Source organism: Tarenaya hassleriana, unplaced genomic scaffold (genome assembly GCF_000463585.1).
Source record: "Tarenaya hassleriana unplaced genomic scaffold, ASM46358v1 Cleome3, whole genome shotgun sequence".
NCBI lineage: Eukaryota > Viridiplantae > Streptophyta > Magnoliopsida > Brassicales > Cleomaceae > Tarenaya > Tarenaya hassleriana.
The window spans coordinates 3,435,054-3,452,014 of record NW_010966177.1 but is presented as its reverse complement, the minus strand read 5'-3'; the positions used below and the strand labels follow the sequence as shown (position 1 = coordinate 3,452,014).

The 16,961-nt window shown below is 37.6% G+C and overlaps 4 protein-coding genes across 7 annotated transcripts; 3 read left to right on the top strand and 1 right to left on the bottom strand.

The window, feature by feature from the left end:
• Nucleotides 1-1,154: 1,154 nt before the first annotated feature.
• On the top strand, nucleotides 1,155-2,869 carry LOC104820134 (serine/threonine-protein kinase-like protein At3g51990). Its single transcript, XM_019203139.1, is given in 2 exon segments — nucleotides 1,155-1,488; nucleotides 1,491-2,869. Coding segments are annotated over 2 exon segments (1,344 nt in total). The 5' UTR covers nucleotides 1,155-1,379; the 3' UTR covers nucleotides 2,726-2,869.
• Nucleotides 2,870-6,157: 3,288 nt separating this feature from the next.
• LOC104819107 (agamous-like MADS-box protein AGL15) lies at nucleotides 6,158-9,156 on the top strand. 4 transcript variants are annotated; one of them, XM_010549000.2, is made up of 8 exons: nucleotides 6,158-6,624; nucleotides 7,301-7,376; nucleotides 7,452-7,546; nucleotides 7,655-7,757; nucleotides 7,829-7,870; nucleotides 8,330-8,371; nucleotides 8,496-8,662; nucleotides 8,807-9,156. In XM_010549000.2, the coding sequence occupies exons 1-8, from the start codon at nucleotides 6,443-6,445 to the stop codon at nucleotides 8,925-8,927; spliced, it is 828 nt and encodes a 275-aa protein (XP_010547302.1). In that variant the 5' UTR covers nucleotides 6,158-6,442; the 3' UTR covers nucleotides 8,928-9,156. The 4 variants fall into 4 exon arrangements, with proteins under 4 accessions (XP_010547302.1, XP_010547303.1, XP_010547305.1 ...); XM_010549001.2 differs by having other exon boundaries at nucleotides 6,159-6,624; nucleotides 7,658-7,757; XM_010549003.2 differs by having other exon boundaries at nucleotides 6,161-6,624; nucleotides 7,482-7,546.
• A 2,457-nt stretch (nucleotides 9,157-11,613) lies between these two features.
• On the top strand, nucleotides 11,614-12,850 carry LOC104819106 (N-alpha-acetyltransferase daf-31). The gene is made up of 2 exons (XM_010548999.2): nucleotides 11,614-11,969; nucleotides 12,379-12,850. Exons 1-2 carry the CDS (start codon nucleotides 11,670-11,672, stop codon nucleotides 12,670-12,672), a joined length of 594 nt encoding a protein of 197 aa, XP_010547301.1. The 5' UTR covers nucleotides 11,614-11,669; the 3' UTR covers nucleotides 12,673-12,850.
• Nucleotides 12,851-12,891: 41 nt separating this feature from the next.
• LOC104819105 (pentatricopeptide repeat-containing protein At5g13770, chloroplastic) lies at nucleotides 12,892-14,995 on the bottom strand. Its single transcript, XM_010548998.2, has one exon. The coding sequence runs from the start codon at nucleotides 14,886-14,888 to the stop codon at nucleotides 12,990-12,992; it is 1,899 nt and encodes a 632-aa protein (XP_010547300.1). The 5' UTR covers nucleotides 14,889-14,995; the 3' UTR covers nucleotides 12,892-12,989.
• Between the last annotated feature and the right edge of the window lie 1,966 nt (nucleotides 14,996-16,961).

The window sequence follows — 16,961 nt, the reverse complement described above, 5'->3', positions numbered from 1 at the left end:
GATATTGTTGGTAGTAGGACTACGGGGGGTCACTTTGAACAGCACTTGGGTGTACCAAAGTAGTACGGACAAAGTTTTCAAACTCTAATGCAAATACTATCTAATAAAATTATGCATAAAAAGAGGCATATTATATATCAAGTGACTTTTAAAATGATTTATTTGCATTGATCATCGTCGCTTACACTGCAGACCAAAATTTCAAATTAGCAATGAAATAAAATTGTATTTGTTTTTTTAAACAAAAAAAAAGCTGTCAAAAAAGTATTTAGGTGGAGTAAACACAAATGTTTATATACGTAATACCATAATAATAAATTGAATGATACATCACTGTTTTGAAAATAAATATGATGTTAATATTTTATTATAAGATTAAATTAAAAAAATATCTACATGTATAAATCGAATTGAAATGGAATCGTGCGCATACACCCCTGTTCAATACTATTATGAATTTTAAATTGGGAGTTTGACCAGAAGGGTAAATAATATAATGATGGTGTCCAAATTAGGGTTACGTGATTATCCACTAACATTACATGAAAGCAATAATTTAATTTTGGCATAGGGATTCTCGTAAGACTAATTAAGTGGGTCCATGGAATACAAAGTTTTGCAGATTTTCCTGTCAATCTTAATTTTGATTTAATATTTAATTAACCTGTCAATTTCTCCCTGTCTAAATAATGATTTTTTTAAAAATAAAATCTGATTTTTTTTTACATAAATATTGAAAATATTCAACACTTACAATGTGTTTTTGTAGTCTCATTGCATTTTTCATAGGATGTCGTAAACTTAAATTGTCACAAGTGGGGAAAATGTTGCAATTTGTTAATTAAAATTTTAGACATATTTAATTACTATTTTGATCAAACTAGAGCCCGTGAATATCGCTTCGAGAACATAAAAAAAGGGGTTAGAAAAATGAGGATGGTTTTATTTATAAAAAACAATCAATAACTTTTTCAAGCTCTTTATTTGTACTCCATTATAATATTTCCATTATAATAAATAAAAAATAATTTCCTTAATTTATTGGCTTGATTAGATATAAAAGAATAATAATTCCAAATCTGAATAAAAAAAAGTCCATACTAACAAACAAAGTGAGCAGAATTTATTAATACGAGTCTAAGAAACGTACCTCATGTGACCCTATTGACACCAAACCATTCACAATCACACCCACCCACATTATAACACGGCCCTCTCCACAGAATCCGCAAGGAACTCCGATTCGTTAATCTCTCCCGCTATGATTTCATCTCAAGAAATCTCTTGATTCATAAATTCTCGCACCCAAATCCGAAATTTCCCAGCTTTTTGTGTAGATTTCCTGAACTCCCAGCCGGGAAACCTGTTAAAATTCTCCGATGGGATACCTCTCTTGCAAGGCAGAGACCGCCGTCGCCGTCGTCACCGGGGCCACCGCAGCTGTCGGAGGGAAAAAACCATCTGCGGCGAACTCCGGTGGCAGACAAGAGAAGTTGAACCCGCCACTAATGGCTTCTCCGACCAGAAGCTCCTCGGCAAAGGAAGCCATGGAAGCGTCTACAAAGCTGTCGTGCGTGGCCGAAGGGTCGCCGTGAAGAAGCCGTCCAGGGGTCAGGAGCTGAGCCAAGAAGTCAACAACGAGATCGAGATTCTGTCCAAAATTCACAGCCCCAGGTTGGTTAATCTCCTAGGGTTTACTGATGATTCGCAGGACCGTTTGTTGGTGGTTGAGTTCATGTGTAATGGCACACTCTATGATGTTCTTCATGCGAATTCTAGCTCTAGCTCTAGGCCTTTGAATTGGGGAAGAAGAATCAGAATGGCTCTGCAAGTGGCCAAGGCCGTTGAGGTTCTGCATTCTCAGAAACCACCCATCATCCATAGAGACATCAAATCTGCGAATGTGTTGATTGATAGGAGTTTCAACGCGAGGTTAGGGGATTTCGGGTTGGCCCTTAGGTGTGGTGTAGATGATTATAGGCTTAGATCAACTCCTCCTGCTGGAACTATTGGATATCTTGATCCAAATTATGTGACCCCTGATAATCTGAGTACGAAAACCGACGTATTTAGCTTTGGAATTCTGTTGTTAGAGATTATCAGCGGAAGAAAAGCCATTGATATCGGGCATTCCCCGCCTTCTATCGTGGATTGGGCGATTCCTCTTGTGAAGAAGGGCAAGATTCTATCGATCTATGATCCGAGGACTGTGCCCCCTAAAGATCCCGTGGTCAGTAAACAACTGGCTTTGATCGCTGCGAAATGTGTGAGGTCATGCAGGGAGAAACGGCCCTCGATGAAGGAGATCGTGGATTGGTTAACCGGGCTGTGCAAACTGGTTCCCCTTCATTCTTGGAACATCAACAATCCATGTATGATGGTCGAGACAATGGGTAGGCCGGTGGAGTACAGAAGATCACAAGAGAGGGCTCATCATCGCCGAGAAGATGATGATACCGATGGTAAATTTAGTAGAAACATGATGAGAGATTCTCGGAAAGTGTATTCCGATCTCGGGATCAGGAGCAATTTGATGGAACTAATGGCTGAAACCGAAGCCGAGTCTCGAATCTTGGACGAAGATTGCAGCAGCCATACAAGAGGAAAGAGTCAGACCCGGGTCGATAACAACAGAAACAAGGGTCCTTCCAGGTTAAGGAGACATCAATCAGCCGGCGAAAGTTCGGAACTTTTCACAGAGAAAGAGTTCTGTCTTAGTGTCTGATCATCGTCGAAGTCGGTCCATTTCTCCATTGGAGCAAAGCTCGGAGTTACACAAGTAAGCCCTCCTTTCCAAATTTCTCAGCAGTGTGAAAAACGTTTGTAAATTCTGAGATTTTCTTGATCTGAATCATTCAATTGCTCATCATATTCGCAAGTCGAAAAGAAGAATAAAAAAAATCTGCAAATCTGCTCGATTGATTGAGAATAAATTAAGATGCGTATGAAGCTTGAGGTTGAAGGAAATGTCTAATGAAGCTAACTGCTGTTATTATGAAGAACTTCCAAGCAAAAGCTCCTTCCTTCCAATAAAAGCCACGAACGAATTCCTCTTTTAGAAAAATGAATATTATAAAAAAAAACATGGGATAAATAAATAAATCAATAAAAAGCGAAAGTGCATAATTTTGGGGGTTCTTTTTATATATGTTTATTAATAATATCATACAGATTACGCGGAAGATGTCGGAGAAATGTCAAAGTTATGTTTATACTGTTTTGTCGTCTACTCTTTTTTTTTTCTTAAATCAAATTTATGAAATTGTAACATTTTGAAGATTGTAAAAAAACAAGATTCAGATAAGTGTTCTTAGTTTTGGGTTTAAATAAAAAAAATATATAAATCTTTTGTACCAAGAAAAAATAAATTAGAAAGCCATTAAATAAAGAAGAAATTTGCTAAAAGAAAAGTAAATTTTAGCCCAAAAATTAAAGGGAAGGCAGACAGAATCTTGGGTTCGGACAAAGAAGATAGAAAATCTAAATTGTGTCTCTACTTAAGTCATGGTCTGCTCGCATTTGGCATCGTGAGACCAAATCCGTATTCTTTCTTCTACCACAATGATGTAAATTTTTTTAAATAAAAATTTGGAATATCTTGATTGGGAAAATAAACAATGAAATTTCTTGATTTGTTAGAATGAACAATGAGATTCTAAAAAAACGCATATTGTATAAGAACAGAGTGTGGTTGTATTGTAAAATACATTTTATATCTCCTAAATCACAACACTCAATAAAATAAATTTCAATAATCTTATTTATCCGTTATATTTTTTAAAAATCAATCATAAAACTAAATATTATATTTAAACCTTTACATTTTATTATTTTTAAAGTATATGTAATTACTTCTTGTCCTTTCTTAAAGAAACTCTCCATGTAGATCTACCAAGTCGAGATTTCGAAATGCATATTAAATTCATGAAAAAATGAAACTTTATGGATTTCTTGTGATTGTCTCTACGTGATTGGAACTTTGCTCCCTTTTTTATTTTTATTTTCTTTTTGTTTGTATTCTGTTAGTAAAATAAAAAATAGAAATCTACCTAATCTTTTAAACAAAAAAAATCCAATGTAATTATGGTGTCGATAAGCTTTTTACTAAAGCGAATAGAAAATCAGAAAATCTGTAGTGTAGTGGGAAATAAAATTCCAACTCAACTTTGAACATCATTGTGCCGACAAGACATTCCCAACAACAACAAAAAAAAGTTTTTTGTATACACGTGTATTATTCATTTTTCCGTGATTGTCGGTGTGCATAATTATTTTTCCTATGATATGTGAATATAATTTTCCGCAATTTCTTGCAGCGGCAGGTTATTCGTCTCACTAACAGATTGTTTTTTTTTTTAATCCAATTCCAGATGAAAAAAATTTAACCAATCCGTTGGGGTTTGTAGTTAGCTGAGAAAGATAACGGGTATTATTGTTCTATATCTCATGTTCGAATAACGGTTGGAGAGAAACTGTATAATTTCATTACGGTATATACTTTTGAACATTGAAAGATATAATTAGATCGAAGGTTCGGTGAAAAAATGAAAGAAAAAAAATTCTATATATAGACTCTCTGATCAGTTTCGCATGAATAGAACAAACAATACCCTAACTCGAAGAAACGAGATTCCTCTAGAAACTAAAACGCGATTATAATAAAAGCGATATATATATATATATATATATATATATATATATCACCGCAATGCATGCAAACTGTATTGATTCTTACTACGGTGAAAGTCATCGACCATGGATTGTAATTTTGGAATTGGAGGCCTAACGAATGGCACCTTAGTTGTTAGGTCATTAAACTTCTATGTTCATATATGAAAAGGTTCCCCTGAAACGAACAATACGTAAAACATGGAACAAGCATAGACGTCATGTATACCTAAAAGCATACGGAAGACGAAGAACCACAAGTATAATTATTTTTTTGTTGGGCCGCAAAGGTGACGTACGAATCTTCCTGAGCCGAAGCTGTTCGTGAATATATATATATATATATAAATGTTTTCTTTACAAAATCTCAGTATCGATTACATGGTTACGTTACCAATGAGCAAAACCACATATCACGTAAAAAAGATGCAATTGCAAGTTCGATACCATATCAAAGTATTGTTATCGGTCGGCGTGTCACACGATCCACTGAGCTTAGGATTTATTTGGGCCTTCGATACGGCCCATTCTATCAATGGTCGTGGGCCGTTTGGAGTTTGAACAGTGATGCACGGCGACTCCGGTTAGCTACGGCCGTTATAATACATTTCCATAGAACCGAAATTTTGCTATTTACATTTACATGACAAGAGAGAGAACGGAATTTTGCTTATTTTTTTTTTTGGGTTAGATTATATATGCCTTCGACCTATGAATCAAATTTTGCATTTCTAAAAAGAAAATATAACAAATATTATGTTCCGATTATGCAAGGCGTGAAGACTCGTGGAGTGAGTTTTATATAAATTTATGATCAAATAGATGGAAAATATATTCAAATTCTTGATTGAGATTTTAAATAAATATATGTTACGATCATTGGAGCACCAACAACGGAAAAAATCATTACCAAATTCCATGGTATATTAAAAATCCATTGAATTCACCATATATTGTCATTGGCCATACCGCTTCATTGAAATTTTCCCTACCATGATGGCATTTCATAGAACTAGTCTAACTATCACTGCTTAGTAAATTTATGACTAAATTCATCAATTTTTTTAACTTACATTAGTAAAAAGTTAAACTTCATAAACCTATCATTTTCCCCTACTCTAAATTAAATCAATATTAAAATAATAAACATTCGACCATTACATAATATAAAGGTTTTTTCCACTATGCTTAAATCACAAACAAAATGTAATTAGAAGAGTTGTATCAAAATATGAATTTGATATTTTGGGTGGTGTGAGTAGGCAAAAACCAAAAAAAAATACTACAAAGAGGAATTTACTAATTTAGGTAATTTCGAGAAATTCGAATTGAAGGGAAGGAGAAAAAAGTTAATTACGGAAGGAGAAATAAAAAGGAAAGTGGGACCCACGGGAGAGAGAAAACCATCCAAATGGGGCAAAAGGGGTTCATGCAAATGCAAAAAGAAGCACAGAAAACAGAGCCCATGCAACACACGACACACACCACTTTGCCGTTTCCTTCTATTTTTTTCCTCCCTTTTTCCGTTTTTTGAATTTTTTCATAGAAAACAAAACGAAATAAAAGATATCCAATCCAAATTTACAGACCACATAGCCTTCCTTCCCATTATAGATCCCCACCATTTGTATCCAGTGTCCAAAAAAGGGTAAAACCCCAACAAGGGGAAGGTGAAGAAAGAGAAGGGACCCAGAGATTTGAAGGAAAAAGATCCTTACGATTTCTGGGTTTATTTCTCGAGAAGTTGGGCATTCGAATTTGGGGGAAATCGAAGATGGGTCGGGGCAAAATCGAGATAAAGAGGATCGAGAACGCGAATAACAGGCAAGTCACTTTCTCCAAGAGACGTGCTGGGCTGCTGAAGAAGGCTCGTGAACTCGCTGTTCTTTGCGACGCCGAGGTTGCTGTCATCGTCTTCTCGAATTCCGGCAAGCTCTTCGAGTTCTCGAGTTCTGGGTAATAAAAAAAATGTCCATGAGCCACGATTTCTATTTCTGTTCTTTGCATCTGTTTTTTTTCTTTCTGTAGTTGCATGTGCTGATTTTATTTGATTTTTGGTTTTTAAATTCGATTTGTTTACTGCAGTGGGACCTTCTTCCGGTACGCTTTTTGTTGTTTATGCAGAAATTCCTATCTGGGTTTTAAAAAAGTTGGAGTCTTTGTTTCTCCCGAATAAAAAACCGACCGTAGTTCTTCGATTGTTGAAAACTGTTCTTCTAAGTGAGATTATGTTGGAATTAACTCTTGCATGTTTGTTTATTTTGAATCTATGATGAGCTCAAGAGATTTTCAGGCTCATGTCCTGTCCTCACCGACAAAAATGCGTCCACAGGACCTGTGTGATTATATCTTCTTGCATGGTTCAATGAATTCTTGTTTGTTGTTCAATGCGTTCATATTCTTGAAGTCGTTTTCCTTGTCCAATATTTGCCCATATCGAAGATTCCACTACCCGGAACCCGTATGAATTTCGTACTGATGTTTCCGTGTAGATGATTGAATCAAACAATGAAAAGTGTTTAACTTTGTGCTCCTCTGCTTGTCCTTGCGACTTTTTATCCATCCTGTGAAGTCGAATGTTTTTCAGATGTCTGGATTTCGTGTTTGAACTTTTGGTTCCAATTCGTTGCAGTATGAAGAAAACACTTTCGAGATACAACAAGTACCAGAAATCTTCAGGTCCTCCTCCGATTGAGTGTAAAGCAGAGGTGATTTGTGTTTTGAGTTTGTTTAGATCTTCTTACATTCCTATATTGTGTGTTTACACCATGATAGCTTCTTAGATTTCTCCGATCCAATTTGTTTTGTGGAAGGTGGACAACTGTATAGAGGTGGAACTTCTGAAAGAAGAAATCTCAAAGCTTCGAGAGAAACAGTCGTACGAAACGATCATGATCTGATCCCATTCAGTTGTTCATTCCCCCCTTTGCAGCTGTTTTTGTTTTTGTTCTTTGTCGATATCTCACCGTTTGCCTTCCGAATTCAGCAGACAGCTGCTGGGTAAGGGCTTGAATGGCTTGAGTTTGAAAGAGCTACAACTCCTCGAAGAGCAACTGAATGAGACATTGTTATCTGTCAGAGAGAGGAAGGTAACATACACTCTGATAATTCTTTCCTACCTTCTTTACAGAAACCCGACACAATTTTGTGCGACTTCCAGGAACAACTATTGTTGGAACAGCTCGAAGAGTCGCGGTTGAAGGTACCCTTCAATGCCTCACTGTCTTTGTTTTGAATCTAAAGGCTAAAACGTATTTGAATCTTGGATTCTCCAAAGCTACGGTTCATATCTTTTCCATGAATTTCCGGTATAAGTTTCTCTAAAATGCTAGATTTCTCCAGTGCTCTTAACTGTAAAACATTTTTTTTCTTTCGGTTTTATAGCCAAAGAACGAACCCCGACCCTCTTATCTTTCTTTTGTTTATAAAAAAATGTAACTTCATAATTAAAACTCGGTGTTAATCCATTCCAAACCCGAATAAGTCTTGTCCTGCAATGTTTATGGCATCTTAGCCGGAGGTTATGTTCCTTGTTACTTGGATGGAAGTTATCATTCCAAATCAACAAGCCAACAAAACCGAATTCGACTGCAGAAACAGTATTTATTTTCTCATGCGGAGTTTGTCGCCATGCATGCGTTTACGTGATTGCTCTTTGCAGGAACAACGGGCAATGCTGGAAAACGAGACCTTGCGTCGACAGGTCACCTAAAAACTCTTCTTGCAGCTAATATACCTCCAATCACGGTTTGAAGACAGGTTAACAAACAAGACATGATTTCTTCTTTCTACTGACTTAATTAACTCCTGTCTTTCGATCGAAACAGGTAGAAGAACTCCGAGGCCTTCTCCCGTCGGCCAACCTTCGCTATTTCCCGTCCTACATCGAGTGCTATCCTGTTGAAATCAAGAAACCCCCGGTAAAAGACGCAGACTTTGGTGGCTTTAATTGCATGGCGCAGAAGACAGATTCAGACACCACCCTGCAACTAGGGTTACTGCTCTTGACCCTCTTTCTTTTTTCCTCATCTCTCTTCCAACACACTGGTTATAAAATCCATCTCGTTTGGTATGTATACAAGCCTCGGCATTAATCGAGATGCGGATTTTATATAAGCTGTATATCGGTCTTTTGCAGGTTGCCCGGAGAGGCAGAGGAGCGGCGGAAGAGGAAGGAGCCGGAGAAAGGGAGCTCGTCCGGCGACTCGGTGTTGACAAACACAGCAAGAGCATGCATACAGAGGATTAGTCTAGTTTGAATGAAAATTTTACAACATGAAAGAGCAAATTGAATAGAGGAATATGGTTTCTTGGGTAGGAAGTAATCAGTCTATTTCATGCAATTTTATGGGGGAAGAAGAGAAGGTTCCCTTTATTTGGTACTTTGTCAAACTCTCCCTTCATATCGTTTCAATTGATTTTGTATTTTTGCATTGTTGTTTGGAGATATTCTGTTAGAAAAATATATAATGGGGGATAAATTTAACATCACTTTCATACAAATTTAATTTTACTGTAGGGCATATAATAATTTAATTTTAAAATTTATAAATTAAAAGATGGTGATGGCCCCATTCATGATCCGCCCAAATCCCTTGGACCAAGTCAAAATTTTGTTCCAGAGCTTTTTTTTTCCCTATCCAAAAATAAAAGTGGTAGTACCTTTTTTTTTTTTGTAATTTCGAAAATTGGTATGTTTGAGGGACGAAGTTTAAGAAGAATAATTTTTTCGTATATTGTATACAATTAATTGTGATAATAATACACAAAATTACACTCTTCTGTACACCCAGAGACTAAAATAAAAAATAAATAAAAAAGAATCACCAATTTTCATATTTAGTATAATTATGTACGCTGCATGGAATTTTCAGGCGATTCTTATTGTACGGAGCAAGTGATTTCTTCCGGCGAGTACCCTCGAAAATATCTCATCCACAACTTTCCCAATTTCTTCAGTCCCTCTCTCCATCTCCTTCAGTTTCCTCCTTAATCTCTCTGCAACTTCGTCTCCCGACAGCTTCCTGTTCCTGTCTGCAATCTCCGCGTTCAAATCCCTCACCTCCTCAATCCCTATTCTCTCCTCGAAAGCACTCAGATTCAGACTTCTCAGCAAAGTCCCCGAGAACCCAGACGCCAGTTTCTCGGTCTCCGTGTAAGGTGTCGAGTTCATCGCCAGAGCAGACATAACCACTCCAGAAACCCAGAATCCGATACTCCTCATCTCAACCAACGCCTCATGGATCACAATCTCTTTCTCAGACGTGAATCTCCTCGAATCCGATCTGGGTTTGGTCCCTCTGTTTCTGAATTTCACATCAGGGATCCTTCCTTCAATCGGTTTAAGAGATTCCATCGAGTTCTTGTACAAGTACATAGCGTGAGAGAGCTGAAGCTTTGCATGATCCAGATGAGAAATCATTGAATTGATCAGATTCAGAAGATCGAGCATATTCAATGTGTAATTCAGATACCGTTCAGCTGAATTCGCTCCCCATTTGCTCATCGGATGCTCTATCTCCATCACCAGCTTCGCGAACGCTTTCTCGGTCACATTCACAAGCTCCAAACACTGTTTGATCCACGAGAAAGGCAAATCTCCCGATCTGGGCTTTGTCTTCAACAGCGTCTCCACCAGAAAGTCTGAAACTTTCGATCGAAAAGCAGCGAGAGAAGCCGACAAAGACTCTGCATCGTCGTGATCTTTGTAGTGGTGAGGGAAATTCATAACCAAAAGCACCATTAGAGTAACCCTTTTTTTTTCTTGCTCTGTTGTGTTTTCTTTGTTACAGAAACCTGCAAAAAACTTCGAACAAGCTTTGATTTTGTTTGATGGGTATTGTCCGAATCTGAACAGAGAAGATGGGTTTTATAGGAGAGAGACACGAGTTGGGTTTGTGCCATTGGTAATGGATGCGTGAGCTGTACACAAAACACAAAACCACTTGCAAAGCTTCAATAAAAAAAACATGGTTTCTCTCTTTCTCTGTCTTTTCTTGCCGTCATTTTGGTTTTCTGATTGGTCAACGGCGCGTACGTCAAACACGTGACTTGTTCGTTCAAAAAAGAAGAAGAAGAAGGTTTTGGAGTGTTTACGTCGAACACGCCTTCCGATATATATATATATATATATATATTTCTGCATTTCAATTATTTAATTGTTGTATCCAGTTGCCATTTCCACACGTGTTTATTCACTTCACTACTCTTTGTTCTGTGTGCGCCTGCCTTTTTTTTTCACAATTATTTAATTATTCCGTAAGCTTCTAGGTTGAAGTTGAAAAACGCAAAATGGACAAGTATTCTCATTGTTGACCGTTATTTCTGTTGAAACACTACATTTTTTGTTTTTATTTTGGAAGAAACCCATATAAACCTCTCAACCTATTAATTAACTTAATGAAAATTAACACATAAACTTTAAATTTGCTATAATAATATATACACTTACAAATAAACTATAATTTTTTTAAAAATTGTAATCGATTAGTACGAGACTATTGGTGGTTTGAACAAATCAACTAATTCAATCATCAAAATTCGATGTTACATTCCACCAAAAAAAAAATCGATGTTACATCACTTACATAGTAACGATATATTACTAGATATTAATATTATATTGTATATTTATTTATTACCATCTCAAAATCTGAAGATCCGTTCACGCCGTTGCTCATGTATATATTAATCGGTAATAAGTGAGAATGTTTTGGAAAAAAAAACAATGTGAAGAAAGGAAATTTACAAGGTAAAAAAAAGCCCAATAAGGAGAATATAAGATGAAATCAACGTGGGCCAATTAAACTTCAATCAACCAAATAAGGCCCAAAATATGGCTAAAAGGCTCACAAAGCTACCATTGAATTTCGATAACAAACCCCTATATTTCTACATATTTTCATTTTCACCCCGGTACTACTAAATAACGTTAGCGTCGACAAAAGCTAAGATCCCCAAACCCTAATCCCAAAACTCATCGAAGACGACGACCAGAAATAATGGTGTGCATACGGCGAGCGACGGTGGACGATCTCCTGGCGATGCAGGCATGCAACCTCATGTGTCTTCCGGAGAATTATCAGATGAAGTATTACCTGTACCATATCCTCTCATGGCCTCAGCTTCTTTACGTCGCTGAGGACTACAATGGCCGCATCGTTGGTTATGTATTGGCGAAGATGGAGGAAGAGAGCAACGAGTGCCATGGCCATATCACTTCTCTCGCCGTGCTCCGTACCCATCGGAAGCTTGGTCTCGCCACCAAGCTGATGACCGCTGCTCAAGCCGCCATGGAACAGGTTCTTAGATCTTCTCGTTCCGTTTTCTTACACATTGTGTATACTTTGAGCTTGATTTAAGGAATTTGTGTAGTTTGTTTTTGAGTGGAAGGTGGAGACCATGAATTTAACAGTACGCAGCATCAGGGAGCGTTTGCTCCAATAGTCGTAATGAGGTCGAATTTGTGGGATAATCTCTGTTTTACAGTAGCTTTAAGACCCAACCCAGGATGCAGAGATTGTTGATTTCGATGATATGCGAGCTTGTTCTCCTGTTGTCTAAGAGTTGGGATTTTGTTGTTCATATGATATATAATTCTATTGCTAGGGTAATTCGTTTGTTTTCTTGCTCAAGCTCAACTTGTAAGCATTCATAGTTTCCCTGTCAAACCCGGACTGTTTTGACTTATTCTTCAGAGTATCATGGCAGGTTCATGAAGCAGAGTATGTATCACTGCACGTGAGGAAAAGTAACAGAGCAGCATTCAACCTGTACACAGAGACGTTAGGGTACAAGATTCACGATGTAGAAGCAAAGTATTATGCTGATGGGGAAGATGCCTATGATATGCGTAAGCAGCTTAAGGGGAAGCAAAACCATCACCATGGTCATCACCATCACCATGGCGGTGGATGTTGTTCCGGTGATTCAAAAGTTGCAGAAACTCCACACGCTAAAGTAGACGCTAAAGCAAGTTCAAAGTCTGAGGCGAAAGCCGGATGAATGACCACAAAAAAGGTAATGCACGAGTACTCTGGGTTCAACTTGGTGATTCTTGTCAGGGAAACAATTATTTCACCTATCATACTGATTTCTAGTGACAATAATACATTCTGAAATCATCTCGAGTTACTGCTTTGTCTTCTTGTTACTATGTTACATAAGTCCATGTTCGTGTTCACTGGTCGTTCATTCTGTTACCTTCTTCCTCTTAATAGGGTCTGCTGATGAACATACTTTTTGCAAAAATACATATTGTTATGAGTATACAATACATTTAATTACAAAAGAATCTCGGTTTCTGACAGCTCCCCGTGAAATCAAAACCCATGATCCTTTATGTTCTTCACAGCTGAATATCTCGAAGCATTAGCTTGTGTTGTTGCTTCGAAGTTTTCTTGCAGCCATCTGATCTGGACTTGCAGACCGGCGTCACGCAGAGCATTCAAAGCCGAGGAATAGAGCCTTCCGTCGAGTCTTGTTCCTTGAACCTTCATGTCCTGCAAGAGCCTCATCAACTCATCGAACCTACTTATTTTCGAGAACACACCCACCATGATCCCCGCCATGGCCCGATCGATCTCTCCTCTGTTCATCCTGAACTCATGGTAAAGCTCAACACATCTCTCGAACTCCTTTGTCTTATTATATGCACTGATCATGCTTGTGTATGTCACCTTGTCCGGCACTACCTTCATTCTCTTCATCTCCTTCCATATCTTTTCGACCCGTCTCACGTTTTTCGCTCTTGCGTGCATATCGATCAAGGAATTGTAAACGTATATGTTGGGTTTGCACCCTTTTAGCTTCATCTTCGCCACAAGTTTCATCGCGTCGCTCAATCGTCTTGTTTTCCCGTACATATCCACCATGTTTGAGTACGCCACTACGCATTTGTCGAAACCCTTTCGCTCCATTTCTTCAAACGACTTCTCGGCCTTATCGTATAGCTCTAATCGACAATACGCGTTTATGATCAAAGCGTATGTCACTTGCCCTGGCTCACATTCTTCATGCTCGATCAAGTTTTCGTAAACCCTAATCGCCGATCCAAACCCTTTTTGTTTAGAGAAGCCATTCACAATCGCACACAAGATGCAATCCGTAACCCTTACCTTAGATTTTCTCATTTCGGATACTACGTCTGGGGTTTTTTCCATCTCTCTTTCTTGGATATACATCAACACAACCTTCAAACACATCTCGGGATCTGTCAACATTTTCTTCTCCGCAGCTTCCCCGAAGAGCTCTTCGACAATTTCAACTTCTCGGGCAGCGGCAAAGGCACAAATCATCGTAGAATACAATGCGGGATTTGCGGGAATCCCTTTCTCCATCATCTCTTCGAAATGCTTCAGAGCTTCTGAAACCCGTCCCGATTTTGCCAATGAAGAACATAAAATCACGTACATATGACCCGATTCCATCATCAAGAAACTCATATTCTTACTCCTAACTTCTTGAAACAGCTCTAACACCTTGTCTGGATTGCCTATCCTTTTATTAGCTTCCATTACTTTGCAATAACACCCGAAACTCGGGTCGATACCAGCAGATCTCATCCTTTCAAAAACCGTGATCGTGCTACTAAACATCTGAAGCTTATTGTAAACCTTCATAGCAGAATCGAACGCCGACACAGCTAATGATTTATCTGCCTCGAAAACACTAAGCAAGTGACTCGCAATCCGAAATTTCTTGGCTCTGACGCAACTACTGATCAGCTTCGAACAAGTATAACCATCAGGGAACACATTATATTTCTTCAAATCCTCACAGAGGGATAAAACCGAGTCCCAGTTGTTCGAATTCATCAAGTACCTGATCAGATGCTTCATCGTCTCAGTTCTTGGCCTGAATTCTTCACTCTCCTTAGCTTTCTCGTAGTAGCTGTAAGCAAGTTCCCGAGTTTCAGGATCTCTAAGCAAACTGGTTAAGACCCGGTTAAGATCATCCGGGCCCGGTTCGAACAGCGGCCTCGAGTCTTCGTTGTCGGGCACTGTACTGATCCTCAGTGGATTCATCGGCTTCTTTTCTTCTTCATCGAGAACCGGAGAAGAGCAACGAGAAGAATGGACATTGACGAAACAGTGAGACTTGTTCGAAGAATGAAAGTGAAAGACTGAAGCTTTCGTCGAAGGGTTCGTCTGAGAAGCGAATCCGTGAGGATTCGTACGGTGATTTACGGCGGCGAACCATGATCCTCCGGCGGCGGCCATCGGAGGAGGTAGAGAGTTTCTTCTTCTCTATTTTTTTTTTGTATTTGTGTGTATTTTTTTCTCTCTCTTTTTTTTTTTTTTGAAGTTGTAAGGCTCTAAGTTATTTAGCGCCACAAATAAAATCGGTTAAAAAAAAGGCAAATTTGTCAATTTTCTGTGAGTGAAAGCGTTGTCTATAATACATATGACGTGCATGTTTTGGGGACGGGGAAATATGTGGACGAATCATGTCGTAGATTTTGAGATTTCATGTGGCTGCTGAGATAAGATATGTGGAGGAGCTCTCAGTTTCTATATGGGCCAATGGGCCCTGCATATATGGGCTTTGTATCTGGACTCTTATAAATCTAGTTTAAAATCTTCGAGTAACCCATTTCACCCATATATTTTGTTTTTATCCCATTCTTTTTTACTAATTTTTTAAAATTTTCCAATAATATATTTTCTTGATGGGTTTCTCACCTTTTGAACCCTAGAACTTATAATCTAGCCTCTATTTATAGAGTCAAAAGGGCTTCTTCGATTTACAACGAAAATAAATGTAAGTGATCTCCCACGCAAACGAAAACAGATCTATAAAGTGTTGTGTTTGAAGCTTTAGAGAGAACACAAGATGTTCTAGTCCCAATAAATACGATATCGTTTTATTTCATAAATAGTTTCGTAATGTAGCCATATAAAACCACAATTATAAGCGCAGTTGCAAACATAAATTCCGAAACCAAAAAAATTCTCGTAGCAGCTTCTGAATCAATTCATTTGGTTCAAACATTTGACCCTACAGTTTGACAGTACACATTGCGTTATTGGGTCCAACTCTTTTGTACATCTTTATTGTTGAGCTTCACTTTCCGATGAAAAAATGGTTGTTGATAAAAAGTACCTGAGACGAGAAGTATCAAAGTCAAAAAGAACGAGCAAGAACGGCTGGCCATGACTCGGGGGTTTATGAATGTGATTGTTTTGTATTTTTGTTGTGAATATGTTGGTGAAATATATGGCTTCTGTGGACCGCTTATATAGTTGAAGAAAACACAAAAGTTCTTGAGAACCATTTCCCGGTGAGACGATCCGATTGAAAAACGACGCTAAGGAAGTGGATGATGGAGAAGAACACGGCGGAGACTAGGCTGCGCGGACGGCAGAGGAACGGAGCGATCCAAATTATGGGCCCCACCGCCTCAGCCATTGGAAAATCCCATCATCCTCTCCCGGAAAACCGATTTCGGTTGCCGGAAAACCTCCGATGAACCACTTCCCGGGAGACGATCCGATTGGAAAACGACGTTAAGGAAGTGGATGAAGGAGAAGAACACGGCGGAGACTAGGCTGTACGGACGGCGGAGGAACGGATCGATCGACGAGTTTTATTCGTGTCGCCGTATGAAAGTGGACATGTAATTGAATGTATTTACGGAAACACCCCATATTTACCATAGGGTGTAGCTAAAAAGGAAAATATCTTAACCCCTGATATTTGTTATTTTTCTCGACTCCGTATTTTTTTTTGTAGTTAATTATAATCATTACGCATTTAATTAATCTAAGAAAACGAAATTAATTAAGATATGCCCGAGATCCGTCTCACAGATTTGAGAGATCATGTTCAAAATACAATCAAGTTTATTGTTATAAAACATTTGATTGAAAAAAAAATACTTTTTAATACTAGTTTGTTTATTTTTTCAAAGGGATAAACTAAAAAAAATTATAATTTTAAAATTTCTTTAAAAAACCATCTATTTTCAATTAATTATTTAAAACCATCAAATAAGTATTTTAATTAAAAAAACAATCTTTAAGTTTATTTTGGTTTAAGATGAAGTAGTATATAAAAATAAAATTTTAAAATTAAAATTTTTAAATAAAACAATGCAATTATCTTAAAATAAATAAAATGATATCTAGATCCTTTAGATAATTATGTAGTTGTACATAATTTTAAAATATATTTATACATTTGATCATTTAAATCACACATAAAAAAATACTAAAATAAAACTATATATCAAATTCTGATAATTTAGTGTGTTAAAAAACAAGACATTGATGATAAGATTTCAAAAAATAAAG

Bases quoted from the DNA above. Each gene is read 5' to 3' on its own strand.
- LOC104819107 (XM_010549000.2), top strand. From the start codon at position 6,443: ATGGGTCGGGGCAAAATCGAGATAAAGAGGATCGAGAACGCGAATAAC. The intron at 6,625-7,300 runs GTAATAAAAAAA...AATTCGTTGCAG, and splicing joins TTCGAGTTCTCGAGTTCTGG to TATGAAGAAAACACTTTCGA. The intron at 8,663-8,806 runs GTTACTGCTCTT...GGTCTTTTGCAG, and splicing joins GACACCACCCTGCAACTAGG to GTTGCCCGGAGAGGCAGAGG.
- LOC104819106 (XM_010548999.2), top strand. From the start codon at position 11,670: ATGGTGTGCATACGGCGAGCGACGGTGGACGATCTCCTGGCGATGCAG. The intron at 11,970-12,378 runs GTTCTTAGATCT...GTATCATGGCAG, and splicing joins CTCAAGCCGCCATGGAACAG to GTTCATGAAGCAGAGTATGT.
- LOC104819105 (XM_010548998.2), bottom strand. From the start codon at position 14,888: ATGGCCGCCGCCGGAGGATCATGGTTCGCCGCCGTAAATCACCGTACG.